The sequence below is a fragment of the Lactuca serriola genome, chromosome 1, assembly GCF_051521515.1.
Source record: "Lactuca serriola cultivar US96UC23 chromosome 1, Lser_US96UC23_V15, whole genome shotgun sequence".
Lineage (NCBI taxonomy): Eukaryota > Viridiplantae > Streptophyta > Magnoliopsida > Asterales > Asteraceae > Lactuca > Lactuca serriola.
Window position 1 is genome coordinate 91763365 of NC_136408.1, and position 22198 is coordinate 91785562.

At 39.1% G+C, this 22198-nt stretch overlaps 1 protein-coding gene across 1 annotated transcript; it reads right to left on the reverse strand.

Moving 5' to 3' along the window:
* Positions 1 to 20201: 20201 nt before the first annotated feature.
* Positions 20202 to 20965, reverse strand: LOC145095117 (non-specific lipid-transfer protein-like). Its single transcript, XM_079033055.1, has 2 exons — positions 20535 to 20965; positions 20202 to 20422 (listed from the first exon to the last, which is right to left on the reverse strand). Exons 1-2 carry the CDS (start codon positions 20873 to 20875, stop codon positions 20413 to 20415), a joined length of 351 nt encoding a protein of 116 aa, XP_078889181.1. The 5' UTR covers positions 20876 to 20965; the 3' UTR covers positions 20202 to 20412.
* Positions 20966 to 22198: the final 1233 nt, after the last annotated feature.

The following is a 22198-nucleotide window of genomic DNA, read 5'->3' on the forward strand; positions in this document are numbered from 1 at the left end:
TAGTACGGGCCCAATACTACCTTCCACACCGCGTCAGTATACAACCTAAGTCCTCCTCCTAGGCTCCCAAGTCCCAAGTACTCTATTATGCAAAATCCTTTCTCTAGCAGATCGCTCATAAGCTCCTCGCTGCTACCTACTCACTCTCAAGCATCTCATAGCAGCTCACCTCTCCCTAGGCTAAGGCATCACAAATCAGGCCACTCTAGTCCTAATAGGAGTACCTAGCCCACTCTAGCACGAGAATACATCATATCAATATCATAAGCATATAACATAAAGGTATATTGGGAAATCACCGTTCGGGCGCTGATTGATTGTACACACGACTCTGCTCTGCATTTTCCAAAAATGTCTTACTCTTTTTGAAAATATTTTCTCAAATCCTCAGTTTGAGTTCAAATACGTCCGAAGGTGTACTCGAATCCCTCAAACCAAGGCTCTGATACCAACTTGTAACACCGTAAATTTCAAAACAATTTTTCGCATTTTATAAAAGCATAATTCATTTAGTATTCATAAAACATCATTGTTTGAAACTCAAATCCATAACATATAAAAATCCCAAGATCTCATAACATAAAAATCCCGTGTGTGTACTGATCAGGCCGGCGCCTTCCCGCGATCCTCACTAGTACCTGAAACAAATAACACCAAACACTGTAAGCACAAAGCTTAGTGAGTTCCTCAAAATACCACACATAGCACATATTAGCCACTCGAGGCTATAACTCTGTGGGTCCATGGACCCTACTCTGTGAACCCTCTGGTTCTAACTCTGTGAACCTTCCGGTTCCAACTCTATAAACATGCACAACATAAATCACATACAAATAATGCAGTACAACACATAACATACATATAGCATAAAAATACTATGTCACATAACTCTGATTACCTACTCAAGGTAAAGTATAGTGAGAAGGCTCAGCTCGCGTATCTCGGTAACTCGTAAATCCCTGAAATCACTAGTGCTCGATCACCTGAGCTATAGTCGTCCTATATCACAAATACATCCCTAATTAACAATTTCCAAACTAGGGTTGACTAACTCTATCAAGTCAACATCGGTCAACCCTAGTCAATGGTCAACGGTCAACCCAACTTGCCGAGTCTGGCGTGGACTCGTCGAGTCTCTACGGGGACCCGATTCCTCTGAATCCCTTCCGACTCACCAAGTCACTCACCTGACTCGGTTACTCAACTCCTGGTTTGAAATCACTAAAAAACCCGCACCAACTCGTCGAGGCTACCAATGGACTCGGCGAGTGCATCCCATGCACAACCCCAAACGACCTTCTGAGGTCAGATATGTTCCACTAACTCATAGATCCAGTCCTTCCAAGCTTATTTATCACATAAATTTCATGGCTTGGTGCTCATATCACACCTAATGACTCATAAATGGTGTTTTAACCTCAAGCACAACGATCCCAAACCAAAACCTCCATGGATTCATAAAAAGCTTGGACAAAGGGACACTCTGGACCTCCAAGGGTCCAGATCCAGAACCTAACTTGCTTAAGGGACCAAGGGAGCACTAGATCTAGCCACAAAAGGGCTTAATAAGCCCTACATCAACATGAACATCAACTCAACAGAAAAGGGTTCGAAAATAGTACCTCAAACGTGATGTTCCGGATCTCAGATCTTCAGGAAGTTGATCCTCTTGCTTCTCCTTGGCTATATCTTCCTTTCTCTTGCTAGACAACACTTCCAAGGTCAATAATGGCTCCTTCTCTCACTCCAAACGCTCAAGCTCACTAGGGTTTCACTCTGGGGACTGGTGAGCACAAATGACGGCCATAAGGCCCTTTAAATAGGCCTCAAAGCCGAGAAATTAGGGTTTCATTAAACAGCACAGACTCGCCGAGTCCACTAATGCGACTCGTCGAGTCCGGTCATTAATCCGGGTGAGAAATCGCGTCTCTACTCGGCGAGTCTATGCACCAACTCGCCGAGTTCTTCCACAAAACTCAAAATAAAATGAATAAATATAATACCTGAAATTCCGGATGTTACAAGTTACCTTGAAATTCTAGGGTACATGCTCTCAGCATATCCTCCAACGTTTGAATCGTCCATTCGCTCTGACCATCGGTAAGCTGTATTCAAGCACAACTTGGTACCCAATTCCTCTAATAGACTCCTCCAAAACCTTGAGGTAAAACGGCCGTCACGATCGGATACAATCGTTAACGAAACACCGTGAAGCCTCACACTTTCCTTCACACAAGAATTCGCAAGTTTATCCATAGACCATTTCTTGTTGGTACTATGAAATGCGCACTCTTAGTGAAGCGATCAACGACCACCCAAATCATGTCATGACTGTTCCTTGTTCTGGGTAGTTTAGTCACAGAATCCATAGTGATATCTTCCCATTTACCCATGGGTACAGGTAAAGGTTCTAAACTCCCATACATTTTCTGATGTTGTGCCTTAACCCTGGCACAAGTTAGACACTCAGCCACATACTTTAGCAACTTCGAGCTTCATTGTCGGCTACCAGTAATAAGGATTTAGATCTCTATACATTTTTGTATTGCCGGGATGAATCGAGTACATGGTCTTGTGAGATTCTTCCATTAGAAGACCTCTTATTCCTCCCATCCTAGGTACCCAAATCCTATCTTTGAATACCTCCAGTCCTTGACCGTTTGTATCAAACACCAACGTTTTATCCCAAACGTTCCTTCTTTCGGACATTTTTCTCTAAAGCTTCCTCTTGAGCTTTCTTTGTACTTTTCACAATTTTCAAGACAACTTTAATTCTTAACGCTCTTAGCCCTTTCTTTTCAAGACTTACCTTCCGACTGAGAGTATCAGCAACAACATTTGCTTTACCAGGGTGGTAAAGTATCTCACAGTCGTAGTCCTTGAGTAATTCTAGCCAGCGTTGTTGCCTCATGTTCAATTCCTTCTGATTAAAGAGATATTGAAGACTCTTATATTCAGTGAAAAGTTTGCATTTAGTACCATAAAGATAGTGCCTCCTTATCTTTAGGGCGAATACTACCACTGCCAACTCCAGATCATTAGTAGGGTAGTTCTTTTCATGCTCTTTCAATTGCCTCGATGCATACGATATCACCTTATCCCTTTGGGTTAGAACACATCCTAACCCATCTCCAGAGGCATCACTATAAACTGTGAAGTCATCAACTCCTTTAGGTAACGAAAGAATCGGTGCTTCACACAACTTCTTCTTTAACTTCTCAAAGCTTCCTATGCTTCTCATTCCAAGTATAGACAGCTCCTTTGTGGGTCAAAGCTGTCAATGGAGTCGCGATCGAAGAAAAGCCTTGGATAATTCAGTGATAATATCCAGCTAATCCTAAAAAGCTTCAGATCTCCATAGGACTTTCAATTGTAACCTTCGAGTTACAAAATAAATCCTTATTGAGGACTCCTTCTTCTTCTTGGAATAAGTATTTTCCTTCATTTATTGTAACAGACCGATGGGTCATGTTCTAATGATCTCTAATTGTATACTACACTACTTAGACTCAGATCTCCTAGGGACAAATTTCAGAACAAATTACACCTTCCTTCATGTTCTAATGTGATACAATCACAGTTCAACATGTATCATTTCTAACTACTAACTTCTTTAACAATGAGTGCGATACTTCTATTGATCGCTTTGATTATCTTTCATTTCAATCTTCTGGCTTAATTCAAATGTTACATCGAACTTGGTTCTCTGAACCACATAATAAACTCATCGTGGTCAGACTCAATCTGATATGACCTCTAAGGTCGGAATAACAATCATCTTCTTAGTCATTACCGAAACGATGGTAACGACAGACTAGAACAAGACGGAATCAAATAATAGCTTCTTGGTAACCTTGTGACTTTCCCTGATCCAAGTTCGAGTCTTGTGCTTCCAGTAGTATGGATCTTTACTACTATTCACACCTACTCATACTCGTCCCAAGTACTGTCTCGCAGTCCCCAAGTCCTAAAATCACAAAACAATTTAACACATACAAATGTGTCCAATTAATCATAAATTTTTCCTAGACTCTACTAGGACTTCTTTCACGCATATCTTCAATGATCAACTCTACTTCAACTTGGTTGGTGATGGAAATTCCAGATGATGGGACAACTTCAAAAATTACACCAGCCATTCTATTCATCAGACGAAAAAACTAGGGTTTCTTTTATTTCCTTGAAACGATTACACAAAGGTTCAAGTTTACCCTATACTATGCCTCTCATAGGCTAAACTACTTGTTACTATTCACATTACTACTTCGTAACTTGATCTTCGGGTATCAAGTCTTGACTTCTACTTCCTAGTGTTATTAATCGCTTCGTTAAGGATATCCTGAAATTCCTTTGGCGTTGATGGTGCACTTGGCCTTGTTATTTCATTGTTCTTCGGACAATTCTTAGAAATATGGCCTTCTTCTTTACATCCGTAGCACACCTGCTTGGGAATCGTACACTTATTGGCTAATGCCCTATTTCTCCACACTTAAAGCACTTCACCTTCGTGTCACAATTCCCAGAGTGTTTATTTTTGCACTTCCCGCACCATTTTCCTTTATCTCTTCTTTTGCCAGACTTTGAGGATATGTTGCTCTTGTTGGGCCTTAAAGACCCCTCAAATTTCCTCTTCTTGCCAACTTAAACTTTGTTGGCGGTTGTGTCATTGATCATTTCTTCAATAGAATTAGCAACCCTAATAGTTGCCTCAAGAACAGATGCTTGACGTACTGGCACAATAAGTTCATCCTTACTTTGTTGAAGTAACGTTTTGTTTCTTCCATCTGTTCACTTAACATCGTACATACCATTGCCTACACTCCAGTCATCGTGATTGGCTCAGGTTGTGGATTATTACTTCCGAACCCACTTTGAGTACTCGCCATTTCGATCTATACACCAATCGTTGGTGAATTTAGATCTTCATTTTCGTTAGATGTTAAGTCTTCGAAACGTTTATATGTTAGTTCCAATATCATAGTCATACGTTTAGAATTCTACACACATAAGGTTTCCAGATCCGATCGGCAACAGACCATAGATCCGAACAAATAATAGCATCATTATAGCTATAACACAAAACATTTAGCACATAGTAGCATTTTAGGCATCCTTCCTAAAATAAACTAGTGCTCATGTCTAAATTATGGTAGACACTCATCTCACAATCATCACTTAGTATTCTAAGTTTAAGTCTAGAAATCCTACAATTTCTTAGTTCGGTTAAACTAATGCTCTAATACCAACTGTGACATCCCCTAATTTCTCAGCCAGAAAAGACCGATTTAATTTATTCTTTTTAAAATCAAATCAGAGAAATCTTTATAAAAGATGTTGCGGAATTGGTCCCCAAAACAAAACATGATAAAAGTTTGTCAAAACCTTTCTTTAAGAAGTATATCATTTCCTTTTTATATCAAAACCTCAGGATGTCATGTTCCGATACAGATCAAAAGCATAAACAAGACATTATAAACCTTACGACGGTTATTTGTAACTACTGGCCTATAATCCAAAATTCACTCATCATCATCATCCGACTATGCTCGGGGTCCTCTACCTGTAATATAAATAGCAGAGTGGGTCAGGCTTGGAAGCCTGGTGAGCATATAGGGTTTTCAACCCACAATTTCCAAAATTTATTATGTTTAAACATCAATCAATCAACCGAATTACCCCAAACCCCATTATTTTATTTATTTCTTAAGGGTTTACCCTAAGAATCAACTATCACTCCTTCCTAAGGATTCATCCTAAGGAATAGACACAAAGTCATCTTGTGACCGGGGTTTATACAACTGGCACTAATTCCATAGCTGCCAAAGTTTATTCAACATGTGCTAAGTCCATACCTCTCATTTATCGACAGTATTATTTACAGGTATTCTCTCCTGCTATAGATGTCAATGGGTATTTAGAGTACAACAAATGAACATATAGTTCATTACACCTACAGGTTGCGGGCCTGCTAGTGTTCCATAGACTGTCTAGAATTGTCCATGGTTGTCATCCATACTCTGCTGAATGACGGGGGCCAACAATTTGGGTAAGTGATTCTCTCAAATTTTCACCACTCACCCTCAACTCATGATCAATATTATTGATCATCACTTTTATCCAACTCACCTTTCATCATACCCACTATTTCATCTACCCAAGTTTTACCCAACATTTTCCGTAGATAAAAATACATATATAGTTTAAATTATTTAAAAACATGTATAAATCATTCCTTCAGCACCCATCTCAAATAAACAAACAATATATATTCACACAACACATATTTTATGTAAAATACTTCATATCTATGTGTAAGGTAAAAGTAACTACGCACTCACTTGATTTAATGAAAATCGGGCAGCAATTCGTTTCCTAAAACGATCGTTTCTAATAAAACCGGGAGTTTTATTGAGAAACCGGGCTTTGTAAAAGTCGGGCTTCGAAACCGAAAAGATAAATTTTACGGGCTTCACGGGCACTTCGTGGCGTATCCCGGGGGTTCCAATCGATACCGGGGCTTTGGGGAATGTTAAGATGAAGAAAATATGGAAAAGGGGGTTAAAAGTGGCAAAACTCCAAAACTACCCGAGAAGGCTCGCATACCCCTTCTATTTATAGGGTCCGAAGGTCGGCTAGGGAGATGGGGTCCGCAGGCGAGTGTGCGCAGGTGCTCGCACATGGGCTGCACGTGCGAGGGCCTCGCTGGAGGCTTCTGATTGGACCGCGGTCTACTGGTGCACATGCGAGGTTCGGAGGCTAGGTGGTGCGAGGCTCGGTCCAGCTGCGATCTTTGGATTGGGCCTCCCTGTGGTCGAATCAGAAGAGGACATGGGGCGAAACGGGGCAGTCTTGCATGCGAGGTGACTCATCAGAATTTCGGACACGTGGCACATGCGAGGCGAGGACACGTGGCAAAAGCGTGACTATGCGAATTTTCTCGATTTTTGTGCAAAAACTTCTAAAATCCATAACTTTCGCATACGAGCTCCGTTTTTGACGTTCTTTATATGCACGCGTTGCTAAAATTACGCTCTACAACTTCCGTTTAGACTTCGTCGGCTAATTTTGAATTTAATTTTTTTATTATTATTTTTAACAGACCGGGACAGGAAATCCGTTAAAAATTCATAACTTCTTCACCAACGTCCGTTTTCGTCAGACTTTTTACCGTTGTGCTACTAATGACGAAACCTTCAATTCTCGTTTAGGTTGTGTCGGCTAAAAATCACTCGATCTAAAATTTGAGTTTTTAGTTGTCTACTACTAAGCTGAAACTTCGAAAAATCATAACTTCCTCATACGAAGTCAGATTTGGGTGTTCTTTTTATCGAACTTCTCGGTTTAACGAATACTACGACTTTTGTTTAGATTACTAAGGGTAAAAAGTAGTTTATCAAAAACTCACTTTTTATGACATTCGGCACCGTGCCGGTTTTGTCGCGATACTTCTACAGGTTATAACTTCTTCATTATAACTTGGATTTCGGCATTCTTTATATCCCCGAAATCCTTGTTTCGACCACTAAAACTTTATGTAAAGATATCGAGCGTATCGCACACTTTAATTTTGATGCTTATTTTTATTCTTAATTAATTAAACCCTAATAATTAAGCATAAAACACATAATTCACATAAAATTCACATAATTCCTTTTCATTTCTTCTAAATGAGTTACAAAGGTTAACCTAGACCATTATGTCAATATTAATGCCTAGCCTAGAAACACGAGCGTTACAGATGGCGAAGCACGTCGGCTTCGTTCGTCAACGCTCGAGACTCCTCCCCAGCTTGTTTCTCCAGCGATATTCTGTTCATTAGCAGCCCACACTTTGCCATGTGCAGCTCCAAGTCCGGTCTTGCTTGGTCCTTGTCGCTCACGGTGTCGCCGGCAGCAGATGGCGACTTGGTCCACATCAGAGACATGAGCGGAAAGGAGGTGGCGGCTGGGGTCTCACAAGGTGGTGGCGGCTGAATGAATTCTTAGGGTTAGGGTTTCGCATGTCATGGGTTAAATATGGAGGTTGCACATAAGGGTGACGGGTTCTCCAGTGTTTTCATTAAACTTTGGACTATTTTACCAATATCGCTCCCTCCCTACTATATCTCTTTTCAATTTAAACTCAAATCTTACCTTTTAGCCCCTAACTACATAATTCCCTTTCACTTTAGGTCCAAAACTTACCATATAGCCCTCCACTTGAGAATCATTTGCAAAGCAATCCAACAATTACCTTTTTAACCATGCCCTCTGATATTCTTTTCAAATCAAGTCCAAAACTTACACTTTAGCTCCTCGGCCCATAAAATCTTCTAAGTTTTTACCCAATAATTACCAACATACCCTTACTTCTACAATTCTTCCCAAAATAACTTTGTAACTTACTAACAACCCCCAACTATCAAAATTCTTCACCAATTAGTCTGGGACTTACATTTATTAATTTATTTAAATAAACAGGGCGTTACAACTCTCCCACACTTAACTTAGATTTCGTCCTCGAAATCATTCCTTACCATTCCTTACTTGCCCAACTACTCTTGTAACATGGTCACCATCCTGGGTACACCCTGACCTTCTTAGGGTAGTTGTGGCTAATCATCGCAAAGCCCTAACATCTGCAAGCGAACTACTTTCTCGCGACAAGATCACATCTACTTATCTGAATTTTGCTGTCTCGAGATGATCTGGCCCTCTGACAGACCACCCCTACTGAATCATTATCGTTGGATCCAATCCATTTGTATCTCAGTTGCCTACTCATCTTTTGATAACTCAAGGCTCCCACTAGTGAACAGAATCACAGATCCTCTTATCCCTATGATTCACTTATACATGGCCAACGCTCCGGTAATCCTGCTGTGAGTGACGTAGCATAGCCCAAGTTATCTGTGACTCTAACCGCACATGAAATTCCAAAATACCATTACCGTTGGAGACCCAAAACCGTTTGAAACACTGATCTGCCTGAAAACACCGAACTGCCTGAAACACTGACTGTCTGAAACACTGAACTACCTGAATACTGAACTGCCCGAAACACTGAATTGTCTGATCACTGAACTGCCCGAAACACTTAAATGCCTGAAGCTGTATGCTACCATATGGCTGCTTCCCAACATCTACTGAGACCTACCTAGTCTCAATTTTCCGCCAATCATCTGAAATACTGGGTTCCAGCCCAACTGTGGAGCCCAAGGACTCCTTGTTTAGCCGCCTCGCACGACTTCTGAACGAAATCCTTCTTTGGATCTAGCTGCTACTAGTTATCTTATCACTATGGCCCTAACGGCCTTCTGATCTAACTGATTGGTTCCATGCGTCAAATCCTGACATCACCAAACCCAAAGCTAAAAGTGATTGCTTCATGACCATTGGTAGCCTTATGTCATAAATGACCTTAAGTAGTCCATTACTTCCTTGCTCTCTTCTCTGTAGTGGCGCTTCTACAATCTTATCACTTGCTTAACAAGGTCTAATCCGTCTTGAAAACTCCGAAATCCAATCTATGGATTTCCATATCCTCACTGCTACACCTAAACTAGTGGGTACTACTGTCCTTCCTGCATCCTAACAACGCACTTACTCTATCTACCAACCTAGTGAATGCTACAGCTACACCCACAGACTTACATCACTCTAGCACTATCTGTTAATCTTGTGAATGCTACGGCTACACCCACACTCTTACAACACTCTAATACTATTTGGCTGCTAGTGAATGTTATAGCTACACATGCAGACTTACAACACTCTGATACTATCTGACTGCTAGTGAATGCTACGGCTACACCCGCAGACTTACAACACTCCATCACTATCTATACCGGATCGAACACGCGCTTGACCCGCACTCAGCTAAACTCATGTCCTGACTGGAATCCCCAACCGGATTCCCTAAGGCTTGCTAGCAAACATTCCGAAAATGCGATCTCATCATTGGCAAGATTTTCCGAACTTCCATATCACACTCTCCTCAGACCATACAGCCACACGGGCTGTCTTCCTTTCAGACAAGGATGCAAAACTTATCCTAGTGTGAAAACTGCTCTTGCTTCTGAATCCTTGGGCGATTCTCCCTCACTTTAGTTCAGCTAATGCCTTACACCACACAAAACTGGAAGAATTCCCAATTCTTCTCACCACCCATGACCAATCTGCTAGAAACCACGCTTACCATTGCTAGTGTTTTCAACACCACCTAATCCAAAAGATCACCAACTTCTAAAAAAATCCGAATAAATATCCGGTAATAACCTGCTAGACCCAGGAAGCTTCGAATCTCAATTGGAGACCTCGGAATCTCCCACTGCATCACAGCCTCTAACTTGGCCGGATCGACTAGTATACCCTTCTGATTGACAAGGTGCCCAAGAAATTGCACCCTGCACAACCAGAACTCAAAATTGGAGAACCTTGTCAAAATTCTCTCCCTCCTTAAAGTCTTTAGCGCCTCCCTCGGGTGCTTCTTGTGCTGCTCCTCAATCTTGGAATAAACCAAGATGACGTTATACTTTCCCAATCTCGTAATCTGGGTAATTGCTCTATCACTATTCGCTAATGCTTCTCAGCATGCAATTGGCATATGACATCTATTGAAAATATGATTCAGACACAAACCAAGGATAACTCAGGGTTACACTTACTCAACCCTTGCAACAAAAAGCTCCCTTGTGCAGTTTCCCACAAGTGTTGCACCGAATCTGACCCCGTTGGCCTCTCAGAAGATGATCTGAAATCTATGGTCCCCTCCTGAGACCCCTCATTATAAGTAACTGATTTGGTTCCCTCTTACAATGTGCTCCAAGTCCACATCCCGTTCTCAAGCTCAAGAAGTCATATCATTCAGGGTCTTGCACCCCGAGATACTCATGATTTCCCTGCTATCATTCTACAGTATGTTCTAATAACTTACCTTGTTCATTTCCTCATCTGATGCATACTGTGGAACCATATAAGCTCTTCCCGAGACTTGGCAGTGATCTCTGCCACAGTCTCAGTCTTCTGGTGGAGATCTAACCACTCTTGCGCCAACTAATGCACCTTAATTGATTGGGCACATTGTGCCCAAAATCTAATCTAAAAGTCATCCAATGACATAGTATCATCTGCTTCATCACTCCACTCACTACCAACCTCTTCCTATCAATCTCGTGCTCTCTCCCTCAGGAGACAGGAAGCAAGTCGGATCTTGTCTCCTTTTGAGACAATGCCTGGTACAAAAGTGTTGGCGACATCTGCCAACCATCTGCTGCTAACAATGGGGTCCCTAACCCCCATGACAATATGAAGCCTCACAAACTCTGAATTCCCGAAACATCAACGTACGGGTCTCTATCATGACTGTTATCTTAGTGCAGAATACACTCGGCCTCTCATCACAAATCTCTATAATGCCCTCCTTGATCACAATGAGGATCACAAATGTCTGGTCAATGATATTGCGCGTAATTCTCAGATGGAATAAACTCCATCATCTGATTATCAATCTGCACGGCTATAGAGTCCGAGCATGATCCCTCCTCGACACCAGAGCTATACCATCTGGTCTAACACGTAGCGTCACTATACTCAGTAATATACCCTTAATAACATCAAAATACTCATCAGAACTCGAGGGTTCTCAGACTGTTGGATAAGGTTTATTATTTTGCATGTATTTAGACAAACATAGATCCAAGGTTATTAGGGTTTCATGCACACTTAGGAAGTGTTAGATTGCTCAAAACCCAACACAGACACCACAAGTTCCCTGGTCTTATCTCAGTCTTCCTTGATTCGAGTACGGATCCTCTGCTTTCAGTAGTACAGGCTCATACTACCTTCCACATCTATCCATACTTTCCTCAAGAACTGCCTTGACTCCACTAAGTCCCTTCTACTACCACTGCTCTCTGCTACTCTCATCCCAGGCATACCCTAGGGAAATCTCTGACCCAAACCAGTCCTCAGCTGCTGAAGGCCTCCTTGTAATGCCAATTAGCCATCACCTGAATACCATGACATGTGACGAGGCTCAGATAATCCTTCGAGTAAAAGACTCGTCCCCACAACGGTTAGATTCAAACAAGAGCTATGTAATAGGGCCAAATCCAGCACTCTGAGATTATTCAACCCTGATCACATGTGAAGTGACGTATTCACCTAATGGCTAACTCCCATCACTCAGAGTACTACAAAGCACAAAGAAAGAAGCATTCGGACACAAGAAACTACACAAGCAAATCTATTCTCATAACGAGAAACTATACTAGCATAAAATGCTAAGCTCATACTATTAGGTATAACCTAAACAAGCTATCCTACTACTGTCTATTCAATACTAGCATGTAATTCTCATAAAGCTGAAACACATATAAGAGGCACATAAGGCATCCTCCTAGATCCTTAGTCCTATTTTAGCATGCTGTTCTACTGAAACTGAAACTGATAATCATATCATAATCTTGTATGAGTAATTTGGGAGTACTTACTTGAGCTCGGCTGATTGCATGTACCACACCCTTTTCTCTTTTCAAAATTCTTTTCGCTTTTTCTAAAACTCTTTTCTTTATACTTTTTCTAAAATTGTTTTCTTTTCTCAAAATCCTTTTGTAAACATGGTTTTTCTCTTAAAGAAAATTAATAACACTTCCTTAGTTTGAGTTCAGACACACCCGAAAGTGTACCCGAATCCCTCTAACCAAGGCTCCGATACCAACTTGTAACATCCCAAAAACACAGTCTGAAAATTTCGTTTAATTAAATAATAAAAATTAAAATCAATGTATCTCAAAATATTATAACAACTGTCAAGTATATCAGAGTATAAACATCCCAGGCTGAACAAATTGTGTGTGCACTGTAATCTTCCCGGGCTTCTTTTTTGAAAACTGAGTACCTGAAACCAAAAACTGAAAACTTTAAGCACAAAGCTTAGTGAGATCACCCAAACTACTGCATACCATACAATAACATATAAAACACATATTGGGCCTTGCCCACTGCATTGGACCGAAATCCGGAAACTACATCGGACCGAAGTCCGGAAACTAACCAGGGTCTTGCCCTCTGCATCTGACCGAAGTCCAGAAACTGCATCGGACCGAAGTCCAGAACTAACTGAACATAACATAGCATAAACATATCAACTAGCATGAAAAGATATACTGCATACTGCATCGGACCAGGGTCCGGAACACATAACACAAAACATGCTTGAATCACAAAGACATCAAGCAATCTAACTACTGCATCGGACCGAGGTCCTGAACTGCTGCTAACTAGGGTTGGCATTATGGCCGTAGACTCGTTCCTACTTGAACGAAACTCACCTCACATTGCTGAAGTCCCGCAGACTCAATCCCACACTGCTGAAGTCCCACCGAGTCGACCCCAACTGCTAGATGACAGATTCCCGATCTGTTAACATCAAAATAACACCCAATTAATAATTTGGTTCCACTACATAACTATAATTACATACTTTGGATAATTACTACATTACCCTAAGCTTGGCTTACCCAAGCCCAAGGTCCAATCCATAGGCCCAAAGTCAACTAGGGATCAAAGCCCAACATATGGCCCAATTTTCCAAATTGGGACCAATCCTTCATTAGGGCCTTACCCTAAAGCCCAACTAAATATTCTAGTCCATAATAATTCTTGGATGGCCCATTATTGGCCCAATTACCAATTACCCAAATGAAAAGCCCAACTCAAAGCCCATGTGACATTAGGGTTTCACATAAAATGACAATTAGGGTTAAGTGTTTCTCACTTAACCCATTAAGGGCTTAACCAACTAAGGACTTAATTCATTAAGGACTTAATCCATTAAGTCCATTATTGCTTAGATTACTTAATGCCAATGATTATTATTTAACATTTCACTTATTAAATAATTCTCGTGAGTGTCTTGATAATTTCTCAAATATTAGGATTTTCTCTATTAGCCCATTAAGGACTTAGTCCATTAAGTCCTTTACTCTACTAGATAAATGACATGGAATAGTTTGGGCTTAATTCACAATCCAATCCCAATGGCCCAAAAGTGGGTCCAAATAGGTCCAAGGCCTAAATGCTAACAATTAGGGTCTTCCACCCAAACATGGCCCAATAAGCCCAACACCAATCTCTAAGCCCAATAGGGTTTGCTAGTGGGGCACCATCCACTACCACCTCGGGTAGTGGTGGTCTATGGCGGCTTACGGCAGCGGCCACCACCTCACGGTGGTGGTTTGGTTCTTTTTTTTCATTATTCTTGCTAATTACAGTTACAATGCTTTGAACCAAAATAAAAACACACACGCACACACTAACTAATACACACACAGCCACCCTAGTGGCGGCCGGCGGTGGTTGGTGGTGGCGGTGACTTTTTTTCCGGCCAAATAAATTACCCACGCAACACATACACATGAAAATAAACACCCACCGGCAGCCCATCATCATTCTTGACGGGAAAGTTGACGGCAGCAGCAACCTCTCTTATTCAACAGTCTGTCAATGAGGGTGGCGGCTAGGGTTAGCGATCTCGATTGGCGAACTGCAGCAACAGCAATGACCGACGATGGTCCCTGCTCGATCTTGGTTAATGGCAACATCAATAGCCATCATCACGGAGAGAAAAGGGCAGAGGTGGCGGCGACATCTTCACAGTTCTGTTACTCATCCGACAACGACACCAACAATATAACAATAGCGGCGTGACATGAAGGCTTCTAAGGTGGCGGATGAATAGAAGAAGAAGAAGGAAGGGTGGCTATCGGACTCAGAGTGGCACTAACGCCTTAGCAGATGGCGAAGCGCGGCGGCTTCGTTCTTTAACGCTCGAGACACCTCCCCAGCTTGTTTCTCCGGCGATATTCCGTTCGTTAGCAGCCCACACTTCGCCATGTACAGCTCCAAGTCCGGTCTTGCTTGGTCCTTGCCGCTCACGGTGTCGCCGACAGCAGATGGCAACCTGGTCCGCATCGAAGACGTGAGCGGAAAGGAGGTGGCGGCTGGGGTCTCACAAGGTGGTGGTGGCTGAATGAATCCTTAGGGTTAAGGTTTCGCATGTCATGGGTTAAATATGGAGGGTGCACATAAGGGGACGGGTTCACCCGTGTTTTCATTAAACTTTGGACTAATTTACCAATATCGGTCCCTCCCCACTATATTTCTTTTCAATTTAAACCCAAATCTTACCTTTTAGCCCCTAACTACATAATTTCCTTTCACTTTAGGTCCAAAACATACCATATAGCCCTCCACTTGAGAATCATTTGCAAAGCAACCCAGCAATTACCTTTTTAACCCTACCCTCTGATATTCTTTTCAAATCAAGTCCAAAACTTACACTTTAGCTCCTCTGCCCATAAAATCTTCTCAATTTTAACCCAATAATTATCAACATACCCCTACTTCTACAATTCTTCCCAAAATAACTCTATAACTTACTAACAACCCCCAACTATCAAAATTCTTCACCAATTAGTCTGGGACTTACATTTATTAATTTATTTAAATAAACGGGGCGTTACATACGAGGATGGAATCATCCTAAGGGGGAGAGAATTGTAAGGCCCATGTTTCTAGGATAGGCATTAATGAAGACGTAATATTCTAGGTCAACCGTTGTAATTTGTTTTGAAATTATAAAGATGTATTATTTAAGTATTATTTTATACTTAATTATTATAATTTAATAAATTAAGGATAAAAATAAGCGTAAAAAATAAATGATAGATAACCCCGATATCTATGAAGAAATTTGTAGTGGTTGAAATAAGGATTTCGGAAATATAAACAATATCGAAATCTGAGTTATAACGAAGAAGTTATGACCTGTCGAAGTTTCGCGACAAAACCGGCACAACGCTTTATGACGTAAAAAGTGAATTTTCGATAGTGTTTTTTAGCATTATTGATTTAAACGAAAGTCGTAGTATACGTTAAACTAAGAGCATGCATAAAAAGAACACCTAAATCTGACTTCGTATGAGGAAGTTATGATTTTTCTAAGTTTCAGCTTAGTTATGTGTAGCCCGAAACTCAAATTTTAGATCGACTGCTTCTTAGCCGAAACAACCTAAATGAGAATCGAAGATCTTGTTATAGTAGTTCAACGGTAAAAAGAAAGACGAAAACGGACGTCGGATGAAGAAGTTATGAATTTTTAACGGACTTTTCCTGTCCCGGCATGTTTAAAATATAACTTTAAAAATAAAGTCAAAATTAGCCGACGGAGTCTAAACAAAAGTTGTAGAGCATAGTCTCTCCTACATATGGATATAAAGAACGTCAAAGCTGGAGCTCGTATGCTAAAGTTACGAATTTTTGAAGTTTGAAAACTTGGGGTATGCCCAGCGTACAGGAGTACGCCTAGCAAACTTGTATTCACAGTCCGATATTGGCCACATAGCCCTACTTCTTCGCATGAGAGACATGTGTCATAGCCTTGATGTGTCTAATATGATCCTTCCGTACGCCCAACGTACTGGCTGAAGAAGAAGTATACCCAACGTACTCTAAAGTTACGCCCAACATAACTCATGTATCCAGCCACTATAAATAGTGATCGATGCCATCCGATTTTATATTACAACTTTCATCCTCTCACCCCTATACTTTCTTCTATATTGCGAAAATTACCGCCCAAGCCTATTTTATCATCTTAGCATCATAAACAAGTCCCGGAGACCCCGAAGATCCCGAGAAAAAGAGTTTCTGAGAGGAAACTTTGCCCGCGTAAAGCCCGAGTTTTGGGAAAACATCCCGGTTTTATCAGAAACGATCGCTTTAAGAAATGAAGTGCTTCCCGATTATCGTTATATCAAGTGAGTGTATAGTCACTTTCTTGTTACACATAGATATGAAGTATTTTCTATAAAATATGTGCTTTCTGTATATATATTGTTTCTTTATTTGAGAAAGGTGTTGAACGGATGTTTTATACAAGTTTTAAGCTGTATCTGTATTTTTATCTACAAATATATTGGGTAAAATATGGGTATAGATGAAATAGTTGATGTGTGTTAAAATGATGAGAGACCTCGATTTTGTTGTTGTTGTTGTTGTTGAAGTCATCTAGCGGAGTATAGATGACGACCACAGACCTTTCTAGACAGTCCAGTGGAACACTAGCAGGCTCGCAACCTGTAGGTGTTAGTGAACTATATGTTCGCTGGTGTACTCCATCCCCTTCATGGTTGCCTTATTTGACATAAATTGCTAAGGAATCCCTACAACGGTGTTGTCACCCGATGAAAATCCTTATACTAGGTCCATTGTGATAGGTGTATAGGGACGTAAAGTGAAGATAACGGGAATGGCTAATCAAGGTTATTATTGGTTGATGAAATTAATAAATTTATTGTTGGTTGTTGAAAATTAATAAATTTATTATTTGTGGGTTGAAAACCCTATATGCTCACCAGGCACCCAATCCTGACCCACTCATCTTTTTATATATTACAGGTAGTGGACCCAAAGCATAGTTGGATGACGACGAGAGATTTTTGGATTATAGGCTAGTAGATGTAAATAACTGTTGTAAGACTTATAATGTATTGCTTATGCTTTTGGTCTGTATTGGAACATGACATTCTGAGGTTTTGTTTTATAATGAAAATACATTTCTTTAAGAAATGCTTTGATAAATTTTTATCATATTTTTTTTTGGGGACAAATTCCGCAACATCTTTTGGAAGATTACTCTGGTTTTATTATAAAAGCATAAACTAAATTGGTCTTTTCTGGCCAAGAAATTTGGGGATGTCACATGCTATGAGTTCCGCTGTATTAATCAAGCTTTGTTGCAAAAGTGATTATGGAGGTTTCTTATGGAATCCAACTACTTTGGGTGCGGCTTATTACCTATATCCATGGTATTAACGGGGGATTGGGCCAGTTTGATCAAAACCTTAATAATTGTAGAGTTTGGTCTGCTATGGTTATCTTCTTTTAAAAGATGTATGATCAGAGGCTTATTCCTCATAATATGGCTCAAAAAATCTTGGGAAATGGTCTAAATACGTACTTTTGGAAGAAAGTGTGGCTTGGTAGTTCAAATTTTATGGACCTTTTTCTTAGGATTTATGCTTGGAAGTTCATTGAGATTGTCTAGTAGCCGGTACATGGAGGGATTTGACCTAGGAGCACAATAGATAGGCATGGGAATTAGAAGTGGAAGGTAAGTTCTCAGTAAGAGCTACTAGGAAGCATATTGATTCGCTTAGACTTCATCATGTACATCATAGTACTAGATAGTATAAAGTTGCTCTCATTAAGGGTAATGTCTTAATTTCGAGAATTTTACTAATTAAATGGGATCCCTACTCGTGTTAACCTTGTGAACCGTGACATTGATGTTCTTTTTACTTTGTGTCCGACTTTTGATTCAACTCAAGAGAATACCATTCATATTTTTACATTTTGCGAGTTTGTAAATCAAGTATGTGTGTGTGGAGGGGGGGGGGCTAGTTCTAAGTGGGTAGATTTTTTTTCCCATTTCCGATTAACGTTTCAAAGCTTCTGTTGTGGGTTGACATGATGCTTATATTAAAGCCGAAAAAAGGTGTGGATCTGATTATAGTGACGAAAATTTGGATGATTTGGCGATTTCAAAATGATTAGGTATTCCAATCGATGAACTTCTCAAATAGTTAGATTGAGGAGAAAGATATTGTTACTACTTATGGGTGATATAACAGTAGGAATAAGTAAAATGTAATTACTTAGAATGTTTGGCTTGAAAATCCCCTTTTTGATCCTTATTTTTTTTTTCTAGCTCCATCTAGTCCTTGGTACAAAATCCTTTTTTGTTAAAAAAAAATTCTTTGATATCAATGAACTTTCATTATATTTATATAAAAGATCACTCATAAATAAAATTGTACTTATATGAATAATTATCTGTAAATTTAAGGATAGTTCTTTGTATTATGCGTTCTGCTCATAATATTTCTAAATAATAGGTATTTTGTTTTTTGTACTCATAATATTTATTTGTAATTTCTAGGTATATTATTTTCAATGGTATCTCAAAATTTATTTATGAATTATTATTAATTAAAACAATTAGATTCATTTTTCTATTGAGAAGACATGTGTAAAATAAATATGGATCCAAAAACAACCAATTGGAATAAAACATATATACAATCTCAATAAATGTTCAAAATCAAGAGTGTGAGCTAACCATTGAAAACAGTTGCAAATAATTGTATTTATTGTGGTTATATCTTTTTTTATTCATTTTAAATTTGGTATGAATAATCTATCATGCACTAGTGACTTCTAGACCAATGGGTATATGACCATATTTTACTATATTTTTGGCCACTCATGTAGCTTTATATCATTTTCACTTGACTCCAGGTCCGGCTTTACCCTTTGTAAAACTACACAACAGCTTTGGGCCCTTTATATATATATATATATATATATATATATATATATATATATATATATATATAGAGAGAGAGAGAGAGAGAGAGACACACACACACACGCATGTATTTCTTAGGTTATAAAGAAATATTAGAGCTTGGTCTGGTGGTAAAAATGATGGTTTATCAAACTAAGTGTCTCAGGTTCCCATCTGCTTGCTTACGTTTGATTGATTTTATTTTGGAAGCTCAGCCAACTCTCATCTTTTATAAACTCGACCATCCTCTTGCTTCATATTATGTTTACCTTTGAGTCGCACATCGGCTAAGAGATCAAAACTTTAGCAAATTTCATATTTATATAAGTGATTAGCTGAGATGCATTAACAAATAGTTAAGAAATAGTTTGGGATTTTGTTTAAGTTATAAAACCAAAGGGCCCTAATTTTTTTGTTTGCTTAGATCCCCTGACCCCCCACAAAATTGATATGAAACGACCACCTAAAAACCTTTCACACAAAATTAAAAACAATGAATTTGATTTATTTTATATATATATATATATATATATATATATATATATATATATATATATATATATATATATATATATATATATATATATATATATATATATTCCTGTGACTTTCACATGGTTATTGATTAGAATGAAATCTCACTTGCATTACAAGAACCTCTACCTCCTTCATGTGTGTATATGCATCAATATTTTTTGCCATTTCTATTAATGTTCTTTAGTTTGATCCAACAGTACACAGATAATGCACCTGTACGCTGTGAATCTACATGCCTTTAATTCGCAGGTACTGTGAAAATGACAGGAATATAAAAGGAGAGACCGAGGGAGGTATATAAAAAAGGTGATGACATTACAAAGATAACAGGAACACTATTTTACTTGAAAATGCACTACAAATCATAGAGACATCTACAGTCATACATGTCTTTCTCAAACACAATTAATAGTGTTCTCCATAATTATTGTAATTTAGATATATATGCTTCTAATCTTCCAAACATCCATAAACATCACGGACTCACTGCACCCTGCAAAAACCACATCAATACAATTAAACTTTATTCGTGAAAGATTTAAGCCAGTAGATCGATGAGTCTATCAACTGGAAATTGAAGAAAATAAACAGATATTTGAACATACTTGGAGCAATCAGTGCTAGGACTGATCTTGTAAGGGATGTTGACACCACACATGCCGGGGAGGGCAGCAGCGTTACCAGCATTGATGCCGGAATTAGCTGAGTAAGCACTCTTTAAACAGCCACAAGCAGTCTGACGATCAGGGGTTGATTGTGCAGCGTTATTGAGTGCGGTAACCCCACTGCAACATCCCGATGGCACAGCACCACCATTTTTTAGGTAGCCAAGGCATGGAGCTAAGTTGCTTACCACCTGACCACATGTAATAGCCTCTGCATAGGGTGCAGCCACCACCATGCAAGTCACTACTACACAAAAGACCATCATTGCCATCCTTGCCATTTTTCAAGTATACGAGCACTAAAGCTGTAGGAAACTTATATGTTTGCTAGTTATGTTATTCAAAATGTGTTTGGTGCAACAAACGTTGTCACTGGTTAGGGTATTTATAATTAAAGATTCTTCTTCTGTCTATACAAATGTGTGTGTGTGTGTGAATGGATAGGTTAGTTGGAAGTTGGATTTGATATTAATGGAACCTTAATGTACACCTTTGATGTATAATCTTCACCAATTAACTGTAAACGTTTCATTTAACTTCATAAAAATGACGGAATTCGGTTTTAAATATATGGCGAACAATGTATCACCGTGAATGCCGACCATATATATGCTGCCGTGTGGACTTGATGATCGTCAATTATCAATAAATACATTTGTTTTTTTCTGGAGACAAAATTGTACACCAACATTACTCACTTGCATATCTTGCAATCGGTAGGCATAATTGAAAGAGTAATTAAATGAAAATAATAAAATATATTAGTAAATAAAAGAAGATGAGTAAAAAGTTTAACCAAAATGATTTTGTTTTTCTATAGCAAAAAATATTTTTTTTATATCTTGATATTTATAATCAATACATTTAAGTTTTTAGTATGTATTACAATGTTTTTAGCAGATACATACGGTTTAAAACAACATTGCGTTTGTGGTTTGGCCGATTTTATGAGATAACTTTGCAATGCTCCACTCAATTGCATTTGTGTCGGAAATGCTTTTGAAAATTAGAGCTAATTTTGTCGGAAATGTTTTGGAAACATTGTCACCAATTAGTATCAAGCTTAGTTTTAATCTGAAATGCCTCATAATTCTATGAAATGATCATTTTAATTCCCTTCTACTTACTTTTCCATAAATTCGTGTAGGCTAGACCTGTAAGAACTCATGGATCAACAACAACTAACCAATTTATAGCTTTTAAACAATAATTAACCAATCAATCCCTAAATCAAGTTCTAATTCTAAGTGTGTATTCTTATATAGATGCAATCGATGGTAGACCTGAAATTAATTTGCTGATAAAAAAGAAGGTATTCCATATGGCTATGATACACAATAACCAGAAAGCTTCAAGGTGATTCGGGTATATATAACGCTGAGATATAAGAGGAATGACGATTGAAAAAGGAAAAAATGGAGAAATTAAGCGCTAACGTAAACCTAACCTAATATACGAATAAAGCAAATAAAATCAAGAGATTTACCTGAATCGGAAGTTAACGAAGAATAATTTTAGATTTTAAAAATGTGGAGGCTGCCGGAATCGGATGCTGCATTGGTCAATGGTGTCGTCATCTGTTTGAACGGAGAAGGTGAGATTAG